The following is a 12,765-nucleotide window of genomic DNA, read 5'->3' as shown; positions in this document are numbered from 1 at the left end:
CAAGTGGTCACCCACTCCCACATTCGGCTCTCCTATTAGCATGGGTACAGGACAATAGTCATTACCCTAAGACAGCCACTGGCCCCTCCTAAAGTGACTGCGGATCTGACCGTCCGGGCTCTGATGAAGTCTCCTGCAAGCTAACATTACCTTAAACAAGTTCACACAGTATCTGATAACTGCAAAGAAAAGTCTTGGTATTTTAATTTGCAATGAGAAACATAACTACCAATCTTTCTCCCTTTAGGTAAATCTTCAGAAGCCAAGTTAGGATCAGCTGGTTTACTCAGCAAGCATTCTGAGCAAGGGACACAAGTTTCTAAAGCATCCATCTCCCTGAGGAGATAGCTGCTACTATCATAGCTGTGAACTGGGTACCTCCTCCCCTGGATGCTAGAGATTCTCTGCCGCTAGCGGCTTCTATACATCGGCTTGATTGGCAGCTCCACTGTTTAATAACAGGAAGGTTTAGCTTTCCTGTCTCCGCGTCTCCAAGTGTTACCTTGGTGGTGCTCGCAAACGTTTGTTTCTGCAGCTGTGGGAATTACCTGTCTCAACCTATTTTCCTTGATCAGTTGGGTTTTCTACAAGAATTTAAGGAACCCCATTTAGGTCACTTTTTAAAAAGCAAATTCAGAGTAGCACAAAATTCATGGTATTTCAAGATATATTGGACATTTCAAAGAATTTTTGAGTATGTAGCAGCCATTTGGGAATCTGGGCCCACTGCTGAAGGGGAGCTGGGGTAGGTTAGGGAGTCTCTGCTCTAGAGGTAAGAAAAAATTTTAACAAGTCCTGTCCTAACATGGTCATCAACACTGTACTCTAAACATATTAGTTTGTAATGAATCTGTATTAAAAGAAAAATGCAAAAATTACATTTTTTTGTCCTTTGCAAACTTGGAGAAAATATCCTGTATCTGAGATATAGGTTAGAGGTGCTACTAATCCCTTCCCAGCTCTGAAAGTGAATGCCTTTTCTACATCTATTTATTTATTTTGTGTTTTGGTTTTTGGTTTTTCAAGACAGGGTTTCTCTGTATGTCCCTGGCTGTCCCGGAACTCTGTAGACCAGGCTGGCCTTGAACTCAGAAATCCACTGCCTCTGCCTCCCGAGTGCTGGGATAAAAGGTGTGTGCCACCACTGCCGGCCTCAAGCTTATGTCTTAAGGTCAGTAACTTAAATGTGCAAACTAGTTGCCACACCTCTGCCATGTTTTTGAAACATAACTTTGAAATTGCACTCATTGTGTTCTAAAAACCTGCATTGCATCGAGAGGACCCCCCAAGGGTCTTCAGGAGAGATAGCCACCACTGAGGAGCAACATGGGGGTGAACTGACAGGAACATAAAAGGTCTCTTCCGTTCTTCAGTGTGCAGGGTAGAGGGCAGATGAAAATTGGGCCATCAGTAAACAAATTACTGTGGAGTTCTATGTCCCCTTTATCACATTATTGCTAAGACATTTATTTACTGGCAGTGGTTCAGTAATGTAATGCTGAAGTTGTATAGTAAATGTATGCAGAACATGGAACTAGGTGTTCAATTTTTAGAAAGCATTAAAAGTTATAAGCCAGGGTCTCTGTTCAAATTGTCTTGGTAAAAGAAAAATGTGTACAAAGTGCTTATAATTAGTTTTCAGAGCTGACTAGGAGGGGTAATGCTGGGATATTGTTTGAGAGACTAGCTTAATAAGGAAACTTATACCATTTGTGTCTTTTGATGCCTAAGTCACTTAGCATTCAAATTTAATATACAGTTTCAAGTATTGAAAATGAAACTTTGAGTAAAATACTAACTTTATCAATTACATTTTAAACTTTATGTCTAAGTTTTGTAAGTTATCCTGGAATCCATCTTTAGAACCTGGTAGGATGGACAGGGAAAGACAAACACTGTTCTTTTCCATATTTAGCTTCTTATTGGCTGTTGACTTAAAATTGAAACCGGTTGACTTAGTCATTTGTGGCTTTCACTTGATTCAGTAGTATCTGTTAAAAAAAAAGCTATCTTTTCCTTGTCTTTAAGAGTGGGTGTGTGTGCGTGTGTAGCAAATTTGAAGTATTCGTTCTTTGGACATGTCTTGTAAAAAATTTCAGGAAACTGTAATAGTATCAAAGTTTTTTATCTTATCTAAAATTTATAAAATATATAAAGTTTGAAGGAAATATCAAAGTCTACCTGTCAGCTTCCTTTAGGTGCTGCAGCACGAGACTCAGTGTCTGACAAGGTGCCAGGTTGGTGGGGTTCCTTCCCAGTTTACAGACATGCTAATTTCTAGTTATCCTCATGTGACCAATAGAAGAAAAAGCCAATTTTCTTACTAATCCTATCATGGGATCTCCATCATTGGACATAATCACTACCCAAAGGATCTACTCCTCTAATGAGTTAGGGCCTTACACAAGCACGCATTTTTTAAGTGCTGAAAGTTCCTGGGTGTAGGGATATAGCTCAGCGGTAGAGCTCTTGTCTGCCATAAAAAAAAGTCCCTGGGTTCTATCACACAAAGTCGAAGATTAACAGAAAACTGGGTTCTCCATTTAAGAATCATTTTAAGAATAGGAAGGGGTTAAGTTTTCGAAGGTACACAGGTAACTGGGGCTCAATACACAGGATTCAGCTTCATACTGGAGGCCAGGTTTACAAAGCTGAACTTCAGAAAGCATGAAGTGGAGTTCAGCCATTCTGTGAGCTTCCCCTTGCTTGTTTCTTGTTTCCTTTCCTCTACCTCACAGTTTCTCCTTGGGAAGCAGGAGTGTGGTTTTTTTTCAAGCATTGTGTCTACACATGGCAGACATGGTTTTAAAGCCTTCACCAAGGTACCAAATCTTTTGAGTGGCTTTCTGACCTCTAAAATATTTACCAAATAAAGACAAATGGATAGTAAGAGCTAACTGAATGGCTGCTGTGAGCATTCTTTGGTAATTCATTTCATCATGACACCCTTCCCTTACAGTGCTAGGTGTCGATTCCTGGAAGGAGTAACATGATCCTTGTTGTGTTCTGAACGTATCAGTTAGGCTGTGTTGCCAATAGCAGTATTTCAGGATGTCTTCCCAACTGTTCTTGCTCCTTTTTCCCCCACCCTTAAGATACTGCTTTTCTGATACATAAAGTTCCCTGAGATGTGAATCTTTCACTCTAACAAAAAAGCATCTGGTTAAACAGGGAAATCATTGGAAAACAAGGACAGAAATAGTAGCTAAAAGCTTTCTGATGAAAAGTAGCCTTTGTCCTTAAATTGTGGCTTTTCATCACCAAGTAATCAGAATCTACTTGGCGTTACTTGGGTCGCCTTACCCTTTGCCCCAAGAACATTAAAACTATGCCTGCGCTATGCCCTGACTGTAAAGGGCCATTGAAAAGGACTTTTGTAAGACAGATTTTGAGAACTTCAGCTAGAGAAACAGCTTTTGGTCCTGCCTGAAGTGAACAGCGACATGCTGGGTCCTTCCTTACTAGGCTTTTCTATTTGTTGTACCGCTGAGAGAGTGAAGTGCTGGCCTACTTACAGGATTTCCAGGAAAAAGGCTCAAGAGAGGAAATGGAGAAAACAGGAAAAAAACAGAGCCATGAAGCCCTAGTAATGGATAAAGGTGCATGACAAATCCCATAATCACCTTTCAGCGTTTTTGGCCTTGTGGCTAAGTGTAGAAATGCTGGAATAGCCTTACGTGAACTACTAAAAGTTTAAGCCTTGTTTTTGAGACCGATCTCAATGGCCCTAGAATAAACTCACTTGCCCAAGATCATGTGTGGCTCCAAGTCTAATGCTCTGACTCACATTCTCTATCTCTGAAAGTGTCACTACAACACTGTTCCGCTCACAGCTCTATGTTGTATAGGCGGTCTCCTGGGTCCAAACCAGTCTAAGAGGAAAAGGGAGTGACAGAGAACACAGCCCTTTAAGGAATGTATCTCTGCTTTAAAATGCATTACAAGGAGGCTGGAGGAGAGGTAGCTCAGTGGTTAAGAGCACTGACTGCTCTTCCACAGGTCCTGAGTTCAATTCCCAGCAACCACATGGTGGTTCACAACCATCCTTAATGGAATCCAATGCCCTCTTCTGGTGAAACAGCTAGCTACAGTATACTTATATATATATAAAATACTCATATATATAAAATAAATTTTAAAAAGTGCACTACGGGCTGGTGAAATGGCTTAGTGGTTAAGAGCACTGACTGCTCTTCCAAAGGTCCTGAGTTCAAATCCCAGCAACCACATGGTGGCTCACAACCATCCGTAATGAGATCTGACGCCCTCTTCTGGTGAGTCTGAAATCAGCTACAGTGTACTTACATATAATAAATTAATTAAAAAAAAACTCATAAAAAAATTGCACTACAAGCTATCCTACAGCAACATATCAGCACAAAGAATTTAGCTACAAAGGAAAGACAGGGAGATAAATATACAAATAGATAATAGTATTGTTAAAAGAAAATTCAACAGCTTACTTTATTTTAAAATATTAACTTTTATATAGTAGACTGCTAGCCAAATTCAATACTGATATAAATATAAACTCTTAGGTCAAAATATGTGGTCACACAAATTTTCTGAATTTCATAAAAGACAGTTTTCAAACCATATAAAATATTTAGAAACAATATACAGCAAAAACATACCACAATTTAAACTAAATATGCTATGAAAAATAGCCCAATGTTTGTTATGATTTAGAACACCTATTTTCAATAACTTAAAATATTATCTACACTTCCCATCTCTAAATTCTGGGAAGAACCACTAGTCTAGATTTAAATAATCCAAATATTTACTCATGGTAAGAGATTCTGACATTAAAGAGTCTTATCAGAAACACAAAAATCATGGAAAACTACTAAGTACTTTAGATAAGTCCTTCCAAGCCCTAGATAACTTTCTAATAACACCGAAGGTTTATCTGCATAATATAATTCATTGGCTGACCAATAATAAATAGCTTAAAGGGAATTTATTCACCTATTCAGTAATGTTTCATTATAAAGGATATTTTGACCAGTATATTAAAATTATAAATTCAATTACGCTGACATTTCTAGAAGTATTGTGCTGGCTAGTTTGTCAGCTTGACACAGCTAGAGTCATTAAAAAGGAAGTGAACCTCAATTGAGAGAATGCCTCCATAAGATCTGGCTGCAAGGCCTTCTCTTAATTAGTGATTGATGGGGAAGGTCGCCAACCCTGGGTTGGTGGTCCTGGGTTCTGTAAGAAAGCAGGCTGAGCAAAGCCATAGGAAGCAAGCCAGTAAAAGCAGCACCCTCCATGGCCTCTGCATCAGCTCCTGGCTCCAGGATCCTGCCCTGCTTAGTTCCTGCCCTCACTGCTTGTGATGAAGAACTGCTATATGGCACTGTGAGTGAAATAAACCATTTCCTCCCCCAAGGTGCTTTTGGCCATGGTGTTTCATCACAGTGATGGTAACCTCAACTAAGACAATTGCTAACTTAGCAACAAATCATCTTTATAGGGCCACATTAAACTGATGGGAAAGATGATACATTCTGGCTTCTATTTAAGGAATGATTTAATTCAGTAGTTTGATTTGTTACTACGTGAGAAGTACATTTGCTTCCCAGTATTGTGGTATTGAGGTGTAAACAGCCTTCCTGGTCCTCACTTCCCTCTAACAGAAAGCAACACACACTCAGCAGTAAACATCTTCTGCTGTTTATGTAAACTCAGCTCCAGAAAACAGAAAGTGAGAACATACTCAAGTCCTGTCCGAGGCGTTCCCAGCTCCAATAGTGTGCTATAACAACAGTGTACCAGCCCTCCATCGCTGACTAGTGAACTCTCAGTGAAGAGGAAGGTAACAGTGAGCTCTCGGATGCCATTCCTGGTGGAATGTGTGCATATAAACCTTTGGCACAGACTTTAGTGTTAAGAACTGGAAATGCACACAGTACGTGTGTGTTCAGGAGAGCTGCAGAGCTGAGCGTCTCAGAAGCCAGACCTCCTCCTGGTGCTTTCACTGCTTCTTACTCCTCTAATTAGGCTCAGAAGGAAGGAGACCAATGAACACTACCGTCAGGAATTTACTAAATACTGGTGATTTCTCCTAGACAAACTCAGGTGAACCAGGAGTCTTTCTGAATTCATTGTCCATTAGGAGTCGGGAACATTTTCAATTAAAGCCTTCATTTTCCCTGTAGACTTCAATATATGCGGGCCAAACTGGAAAAGAAAAAACCCAAAGCATGGAATAAGTCAGCAAGTATCTCCATGCAAACAACAGGCAGAAAGGAGTTAGTATTCGTGTGGTCTACTCAGTCTCTGAGTGATGCAGCACATACCTCACAAGCCTATGTCCGATCTCACTGGGAAAACTCACCAGGCACCCCTAGGACTAGGAAAATGATCCTGTCTAATTTTGAGTAAATCTTTTAAAATCTGAATACAAACACTAATACTTTATCATAATGAAAATTTTTATTAGATTGAGTTTCACTTCATTATGCCTAATAATAAAACCCTGCAGGGAGCCGGGCGTGGTGGCGCACGCCTTTAATCCCAGCACTTGGGAGGCAGAGGCAGGTGGATTTCTGAGTTCGAGGCCAGCCTGGTCTACAGAGTGAGTTCCAGGACAGCCAGGGCTATACAGAGAAACCCTGTCTCAAAAAACCNAAAAAAAAAAAAAAAAAAAACCCTGCAGGGAAAATTTAACATTGGAAAGTGAGACCCAGGATTAAACTCTGCTTTTTTTCACTTAGGTTTCTCTGTAAGTTTTGGATTTCCAAACAAACATGTCATCCTTGCTGGTCACAATGGCACAACTACTTTAATCCCAGCATCAGAGGTGGAGGTAGCAAGATCAGGATTTAAGCCAACCCTGCTACACACCAAGTTTAAATCCAGTCTGGATTTCCTAAGTCCCAGTTTCAAACGAAAGATCAATGATCCTTACCCGCCCAGCTAGCTACAATCTCCATATTGGTACAGAATCCAGCAGCATCCAGCAGGAGACACAAGTCGATGGCTTAGATATGGATCTCCACCTAACATGCTACTACTCACCAGGACTGGCTCCGAGGTGGCCTCTGACTCTGGCTTTGGAATTCCTCTTTCAGTTTCTCCTTGGCTATTGTGTCGATATGCAAACTTCTTTTTCAGAGCCTCAGCTATGAAGGCAGCATGGTCAGTATCCGCTGGCCTGGGTTTTACATCTTTCTCTGACCTTTGAGAAAGGAGTAGAAACCAAGGGGACTGGTCAATATGTGGATGTCCTTCAGAGGTTCTCTGTGGACAACAAACGGTGACTATGCCACTGCTAGTAGTAGGAGGGAGACTTGGACTTTAGAGCTCAACATGAGAGTGCAGAGTCAGATAAAGAGCCACTTAGGACAAGTCAGGGCTGCATCTTCCGGAAGTACCCAATAATTCCAGGAGAGGGGGCATGCATCCTCATGAGATAGCTCAACAAGCGAGGGTGCCAGGCACCAAGACGGATGACCTCAGTTCAATCCCCAGGACTCACTGAAGGCAAGGATTCAATCACAAGTCATCATCTGACCTCCCCACACATACTGAACCTTTTCTTAAAAGAGGTAACCTTTTTAAGAAATGAGTTGGGCATTGGTGGTCCATGCCTTGAATCCCAGCACTCTGGAAGCAGAGGCAGGTGGATCTCTGACTGTGAGGCAAGCCTGGTCTACAGAGTGAGTTTCCAGGACAGGCAGGGGCTATACAGAAAAAAACTGGGGGGAAAAAAAACAAACAAACAAATGAGTCCACACAAGAGGATGACACTTGGTGGAACTGAGGAGCCATTCCCTGCCCTTGGCTATTCTGTGTAGAGGAGCTCTTAGAGCTGCAGACATTTCTTGAAGGGAAAATGGTTCAGCACTCATGTTATAAACCTGAGACTCCTAGTATTTGACGTGGGAGCCTCACCTCTTGACTGACCGTAGCTTCACACTGTTCATGTCTTTAAGGATCTCAAGCATATTTGGCATGTCAGGCTTCTTTGGGTGGCCCGTAGCCAAAGTCTTTCCAGCACTGAGTCTCTGCTCTCTTCTTTCTTTAATCAGATCAAGAGCAGACGTACTTTGGTGGAGCACCAACGGAGGGGGAGGGGGTGGGGGGGGAGGAGGTGGTGGTGGTGCTACAGTAACAGATGTGGAAGAATCTAAGCAACCTACAAAAGAAGCAAACAAGTTAATCTTTCTGGTAAGAGGCAAGAAAACATCTCTTTCTAAAGGCAAAACTATGTGACAGGCTTCTGTATCCCTAAAAGCAATATCCTTAAAAAGAATCTAGAAGGAAAATGCAATTCAATTACTAAGAAAGGTCTGATTCTGAACCCAAACTCATCCCATGGAAAAGTCCCATGCAAATGAATCAGATGTCTTAAGGTTTAGACACACCTGTTTGTGGAGAGCAGAAATATAAAGCAGTCTATACTCATACACATCTGTCCTCAATACATACTACTAGGCAGTTCAGCACTGTCACAGTATCACAAACACTTGATCATACCAGCTGTTTATATGCCTATAATCCCTGCACTTGGGAGAACAAAGCAGGAGGATCACCAAATTCAAGGCCAACCTGATCTGCATAAGGAATTTCAGGTCACTCAGATAAAGAGAAAAACCTTGTCCCACAAAACAGTATCACACTTAATTTTCAAAGAAAAAAGTAAGTGTTAAAGAAATAAAAGCCCTAATATTTACCCTTTTTGCCTAATCAAAGTTGGCTGTCTCTACTGCAGAACTATACAAATGAGAGCTTGGGTTTGAAATCATAACGTCACAAGAGTTTTCCTGGGAGTACTCAGACCATAAGACAACGAAACAAACTGCAAAGTTATCTCCTATTTATGGTAGTTTCCCTAGTCTACCAGCAGAGGGAAGTAAAGAAAACAGTTCCAAGTTAATAGACAACAAGCCAGAACTTGCTATGCAAAGCACATGTCTATGCAAATCACTGAGATCACCCCTCCCCTTCTAGTGCCCAGTGCCCAAAGCACCATAAGCAACATGATTCAGACACTGGGCACCTAAGTGTCTCTCCAGGACCGTGAAATAACAGGAAAAAAAGCCACTACTTTCCAACAGACTACCAGGCTAGGATTTCAAGGCCATGGTTTCTTCTCCATGGGAAAAAATGTGCCACACAAATTAAACCAAGAGGATTAGATGAATTCCTGACTTTGGTTTCTACTCTACAAGAGAAAGACAAGGGTCATTAGGTACCTGCTGTTTATTTATTACTTTCTATATATAATGCCACAGGGACTTGGAAATACAAGTACCGTTATACCCAATTTGGAGCAGGAAAGGAAAGTGGAGCATCAGATGTTTACCTAGGGCCCTGCATGTGTAAATAGTACTTCTCACAAGTCCTACCCAGAAACCGTTCCTTTCACCAGACAGAAAGTCACATTACGTCCTCGTGTCTCAGAGGAATGGTTATCAGGTGGGGGAATCTAAACTTCCCATAAAGCAGCCATTCACAACAGCCCACTTCAAATGCAGGCATTTCAGAGTTTGCCAAGCAGATTTTTTTTCCCTACTCTTCTCAAATTAAAGTCACACAGACATCATCAGGCTTTGTGCTGTCTTAGCCAAGACTGGAGAAGACATAGCTTGCACTGTCCAGTCACAACAAGCCACTTCAGGGGCCACATACCTGCACTTGGACTCTGTTGCTCCTGCAGGATCACAATCTTGGCAATCTGAGCTCTAAGGGCAGCAAGCTCATTCTCAAGTGCAGAGATCTTCTGCAAGGCCTCCTCACTGGCCAGCGGCATCTTTGGAGAAGGCTTGTCTTGAGACAAGTTTGGTAAGGAAGTGTGCCTGCTTGGGGGCTTCTCAAAGCAAGGAGGGTCATCCTCATGAGGAGGCTTGGAACTGACTTCTGCCCTGCAAGGAAAGCATAAAGGTGGCCATCACAGGCTGTGAAGGAGACCTGAATAGACAGACACCTACACACTGCTCATCAGAGTATCATACAAGTCAGTATTCCCCAGCTATGTGCCAGCACTGCCCCACTCCTTTCCTGTCTACAGAGCCTGTTGCTCCTCCACCACTGTCAAGAGGAAAGGCTGCCGATTGGTTTGATTTTGTTTTGGTTTTGTCTTCACCTAAAAAATTTCATCTTCCAAATGGCAATCTAATCATAACCACCGGGAAGCTCAAACCAAGGGCTCAATGTATGAGCCCTTCTGTAGGGTCCTGGCTTTGCCTTCTAGTACCAGCAATTCCTGTATTTGACTAAGCACATCAAACAAGAAATATGGGAACCATATAATCCAACCACATCCCAGAAGCTGAAAGGAAAGGGGAATCGTTAATGTCATTTCTCTCAAACCCACACTGTCAAAGTCTGAACAGTGGAAACACTGCTCCCTGAAGTCTGACATGCCAGTCGCTGGGAACACTTCAAAATGGAAGAATTCTTCATGAGTACAGGAAGTAATCATAATTCCTAGTATGAAGATCACTAACTCAAAGTAGCCTGGACTACACAGTATGCTGGACGCTAACCTAAGCTACTTTAAAAAGCAGAAACAACTGCACTGTGCCTGGAATAAGGACTTTAGTTTCCAGTTTCTTTTGCAGCTTAGGGAACATGTGGCTGACCAGGTTAATAAAGCTTCAGACCTATTAGTCAGCAGCTGAAGCCAGTTAAGCCTCAGCCTTCTGTGTGCTGAGTGATGCCTGTGCAGTGCACTGTGGTATTTCAGTGAAAGCAGGTAAAGTGGCAGCACACAGTGAGGACACTCAGGCTGGGTATCAATTCCAGCTACACTTACAAGTTTCTGAGAAAACAAAGAATTGGCAAGAAAAGTGGACATCCACATTTTAATCATTGTCCTCATAGCTTCTCTGTCACATGCAATCAGACTTTTTTGTTTCTGTTTTTGAGGAATGGCTTCACTCACTCTGCAGCTCTGGCAGAACTCTCTAGGCAGTACCTAGGTTTCTACCCACAACCCAAGTTCTGGGATTGCATGCAGAGCAACCACACTGTTCCACCCAAGCAAATGTTATTAATCACAGTATCAATTAAGCCCTGTAACAACTCAACTTTCACTTAACTTGACACTGCTGTTTACTTTGCTTGAGAGCTGTATAAATGACTTGGCTTTTGACTAGGGAACTGAATCTAGGTGTTTTGTTCAAACCTCTTTATACTTTAAGTTGTTAGAATGTTCGCAAGTTGCCTTTTCACCTGTAAGACTGGGAATGGAAAAACTTCAATAATAAATGTTGTGGGTTGCTCTGATGCTGTTTGTATTCTGATATTAATTCTGCTTCCTCAAGAGAGGTTGCCCCCAAGGAACAGTCAAACACAGGTATTCCAGTGATCTCATATCAAGTCCCCATTCTAACTAGTCAAGAAAGCTAGAGCCTGTGATTGGGCAGTGGAAGGGAAAGGTGGGACGAGAGGTTTTTGGGGAGTGAGGGAGAAGAGGAGGAGGAGGCCATGATGGGGCAGAACCACACGTAGCAAAGGGTCCTATAGCTGGGGAATCAGTTAGTATAGTGGTAGATCTGCCCAATCTAGGCATATAGCTTATAACTATAATAACTGAATTCTGTGTTTTTTTAATATGGGCTTATTGGGGTTGGAAAAAACAGCAATAAATAAACGCCTGTTCTTCCCTAGTCCTTAGCACACCTAACATCATAATAGTACCTTTTTAAATTTGGAATGTGTGTAGGGTAGGGAAGTGTTTGGATTCCAAAGCTCCGATTACTGTTTCCTTTTTTATCCTAATACTAAGAAAGCCAGAGAAGGAAATCTGTTTAAAACGTAGAGTGAAAAATAAATTCATAAAAACTTCCAAAAGGCTAGCCATGGTAAAACCTGCCTCCATCCCAGAACTTGAAGCAATAGGGTCATGAGTACGCAGCTAGCCTGGACTATACAGAGAAAGCTTACCTGAGGGATGGGGATATAATGTAGTCCAGTCAGTTAAGTGATGGTTTGGCATGCACAAAACCCTGGCTTCAAACCAATACTCCATAAAATTGGGTGTAGTACATAATGCCTACAGCCCCAGGAGTCTGCTTGTACAGGCTGGAGGTAGGGGTAGGAGTTCAACATTGTCCTTTATTACACAGTAAGTTCAAGAGCAAATTGGTCCACATGATGTCTCAAAAAAACAGGAGGGCCGGGAGGTAATTTAGTTGGCATGCCATGTGGAGCTAAGTTTGATCCCTGGAAGCCATGTGAAAAGCTAGATATAGATGTGCATGCTTATAACTTCAGTACTGTGGAGGCAGAGAAAGGTGGGTCCCTGGGGCTCGCTCACCAGGCACCCTCACCTGATCTGCACGCCTCAATCCCAAGGAGACTTTGTCACAAAACAAGATATACTAGAAGAATACCTGAGCCTGACCTCTGGCCTCCACATGTTTGCATATGTGCATATATGTCCACAAACATGAATAAGCACTCACCACACAGCACATACATACACAAAATAAGGCTTACATTTCTATATGCCTACAGATAAGTAGCATCCTTTTCCTTTCCATTGAAATCTTAAATATAAAAACAATAAAAAGTATCTAGAACAGATGTTCAAAAAGCAGAAAACAGCTACCTGTCATATGTTTCTTTAAAAGCATTCCAGCACCCCAGCTCTGTCTGCTAGTGAGATGTATTACCACCCCACCTCTGTCTGCTAGTGAGATGTCTTACCATCCCAGCTCTGTCTGCTAGTGAGAGGTCTTACCACCCCAGCTCTGTCTGCTAGTGAGAGGTCTTACCATCCCAGCTCTGTCTGCTAGTGAGAGGTCT

General features: G+C 42.0%; 1 protein-coding gene across 3 annotated transcripts in view; it reads right to left on the bottom strand.

Moving 5' to 3' along the window:
- Window positions 1-4,428: 4,428 nt before the first annotated feature.
- The window catches only part of Mtfr1 (mitochondrial fission regulator 1), a 36,517-nt gene continuing 28,180 nt past the window's right edge, over window positions 4,429-12,765 (bottom strand). For 2 of the 3 annotated variants that reach the window (XM_021158652.2, XM_021158653.2), the window contains exons 5-8: window positions 9,643-9,875; window positions 7,903-8,146; window positions 7,027-7,186; window positions 4,429-6,186 (exon numbers count right to left, since the gene is read on the bottom strand). In XM_021158652.2, coding sequence (XP_021014311.1) covers window positions 6,118-6,186; window positions 7,027-7,186; window positions 7,903-8,146; window positions 9,643-9,875 — 706 coding nt within the window. In that variant the 3' untranslated portion in view covers window positions 4,429-6,117. The remainder of the gene's footprint in view (window positions 6,187-7,026; window positions 7,187-7,902; window positions 8,147-9,642; window positions 9,876-12,765) is intronic. The other variant, XM_021158651.1, reaches the window with a different exon arrangement.

This window comes from Mus caroli, chromosome 3, assembly GCF_900094665.2.
Source record: "Mus caroli chromosome 3, CAROLI_EIJ_v1.1, whole genome shotgun sequence".
Lineage (NCBI taxonomy): Eukaryota > Metazoa > Chordata > Mammalia > Rodentia > Muridae > Mus > Mus caroli.
Note: the sequence above shows the minus strand (reverse complement) of the source record. Positions and strands in the feature narration are given on the sequence as shown.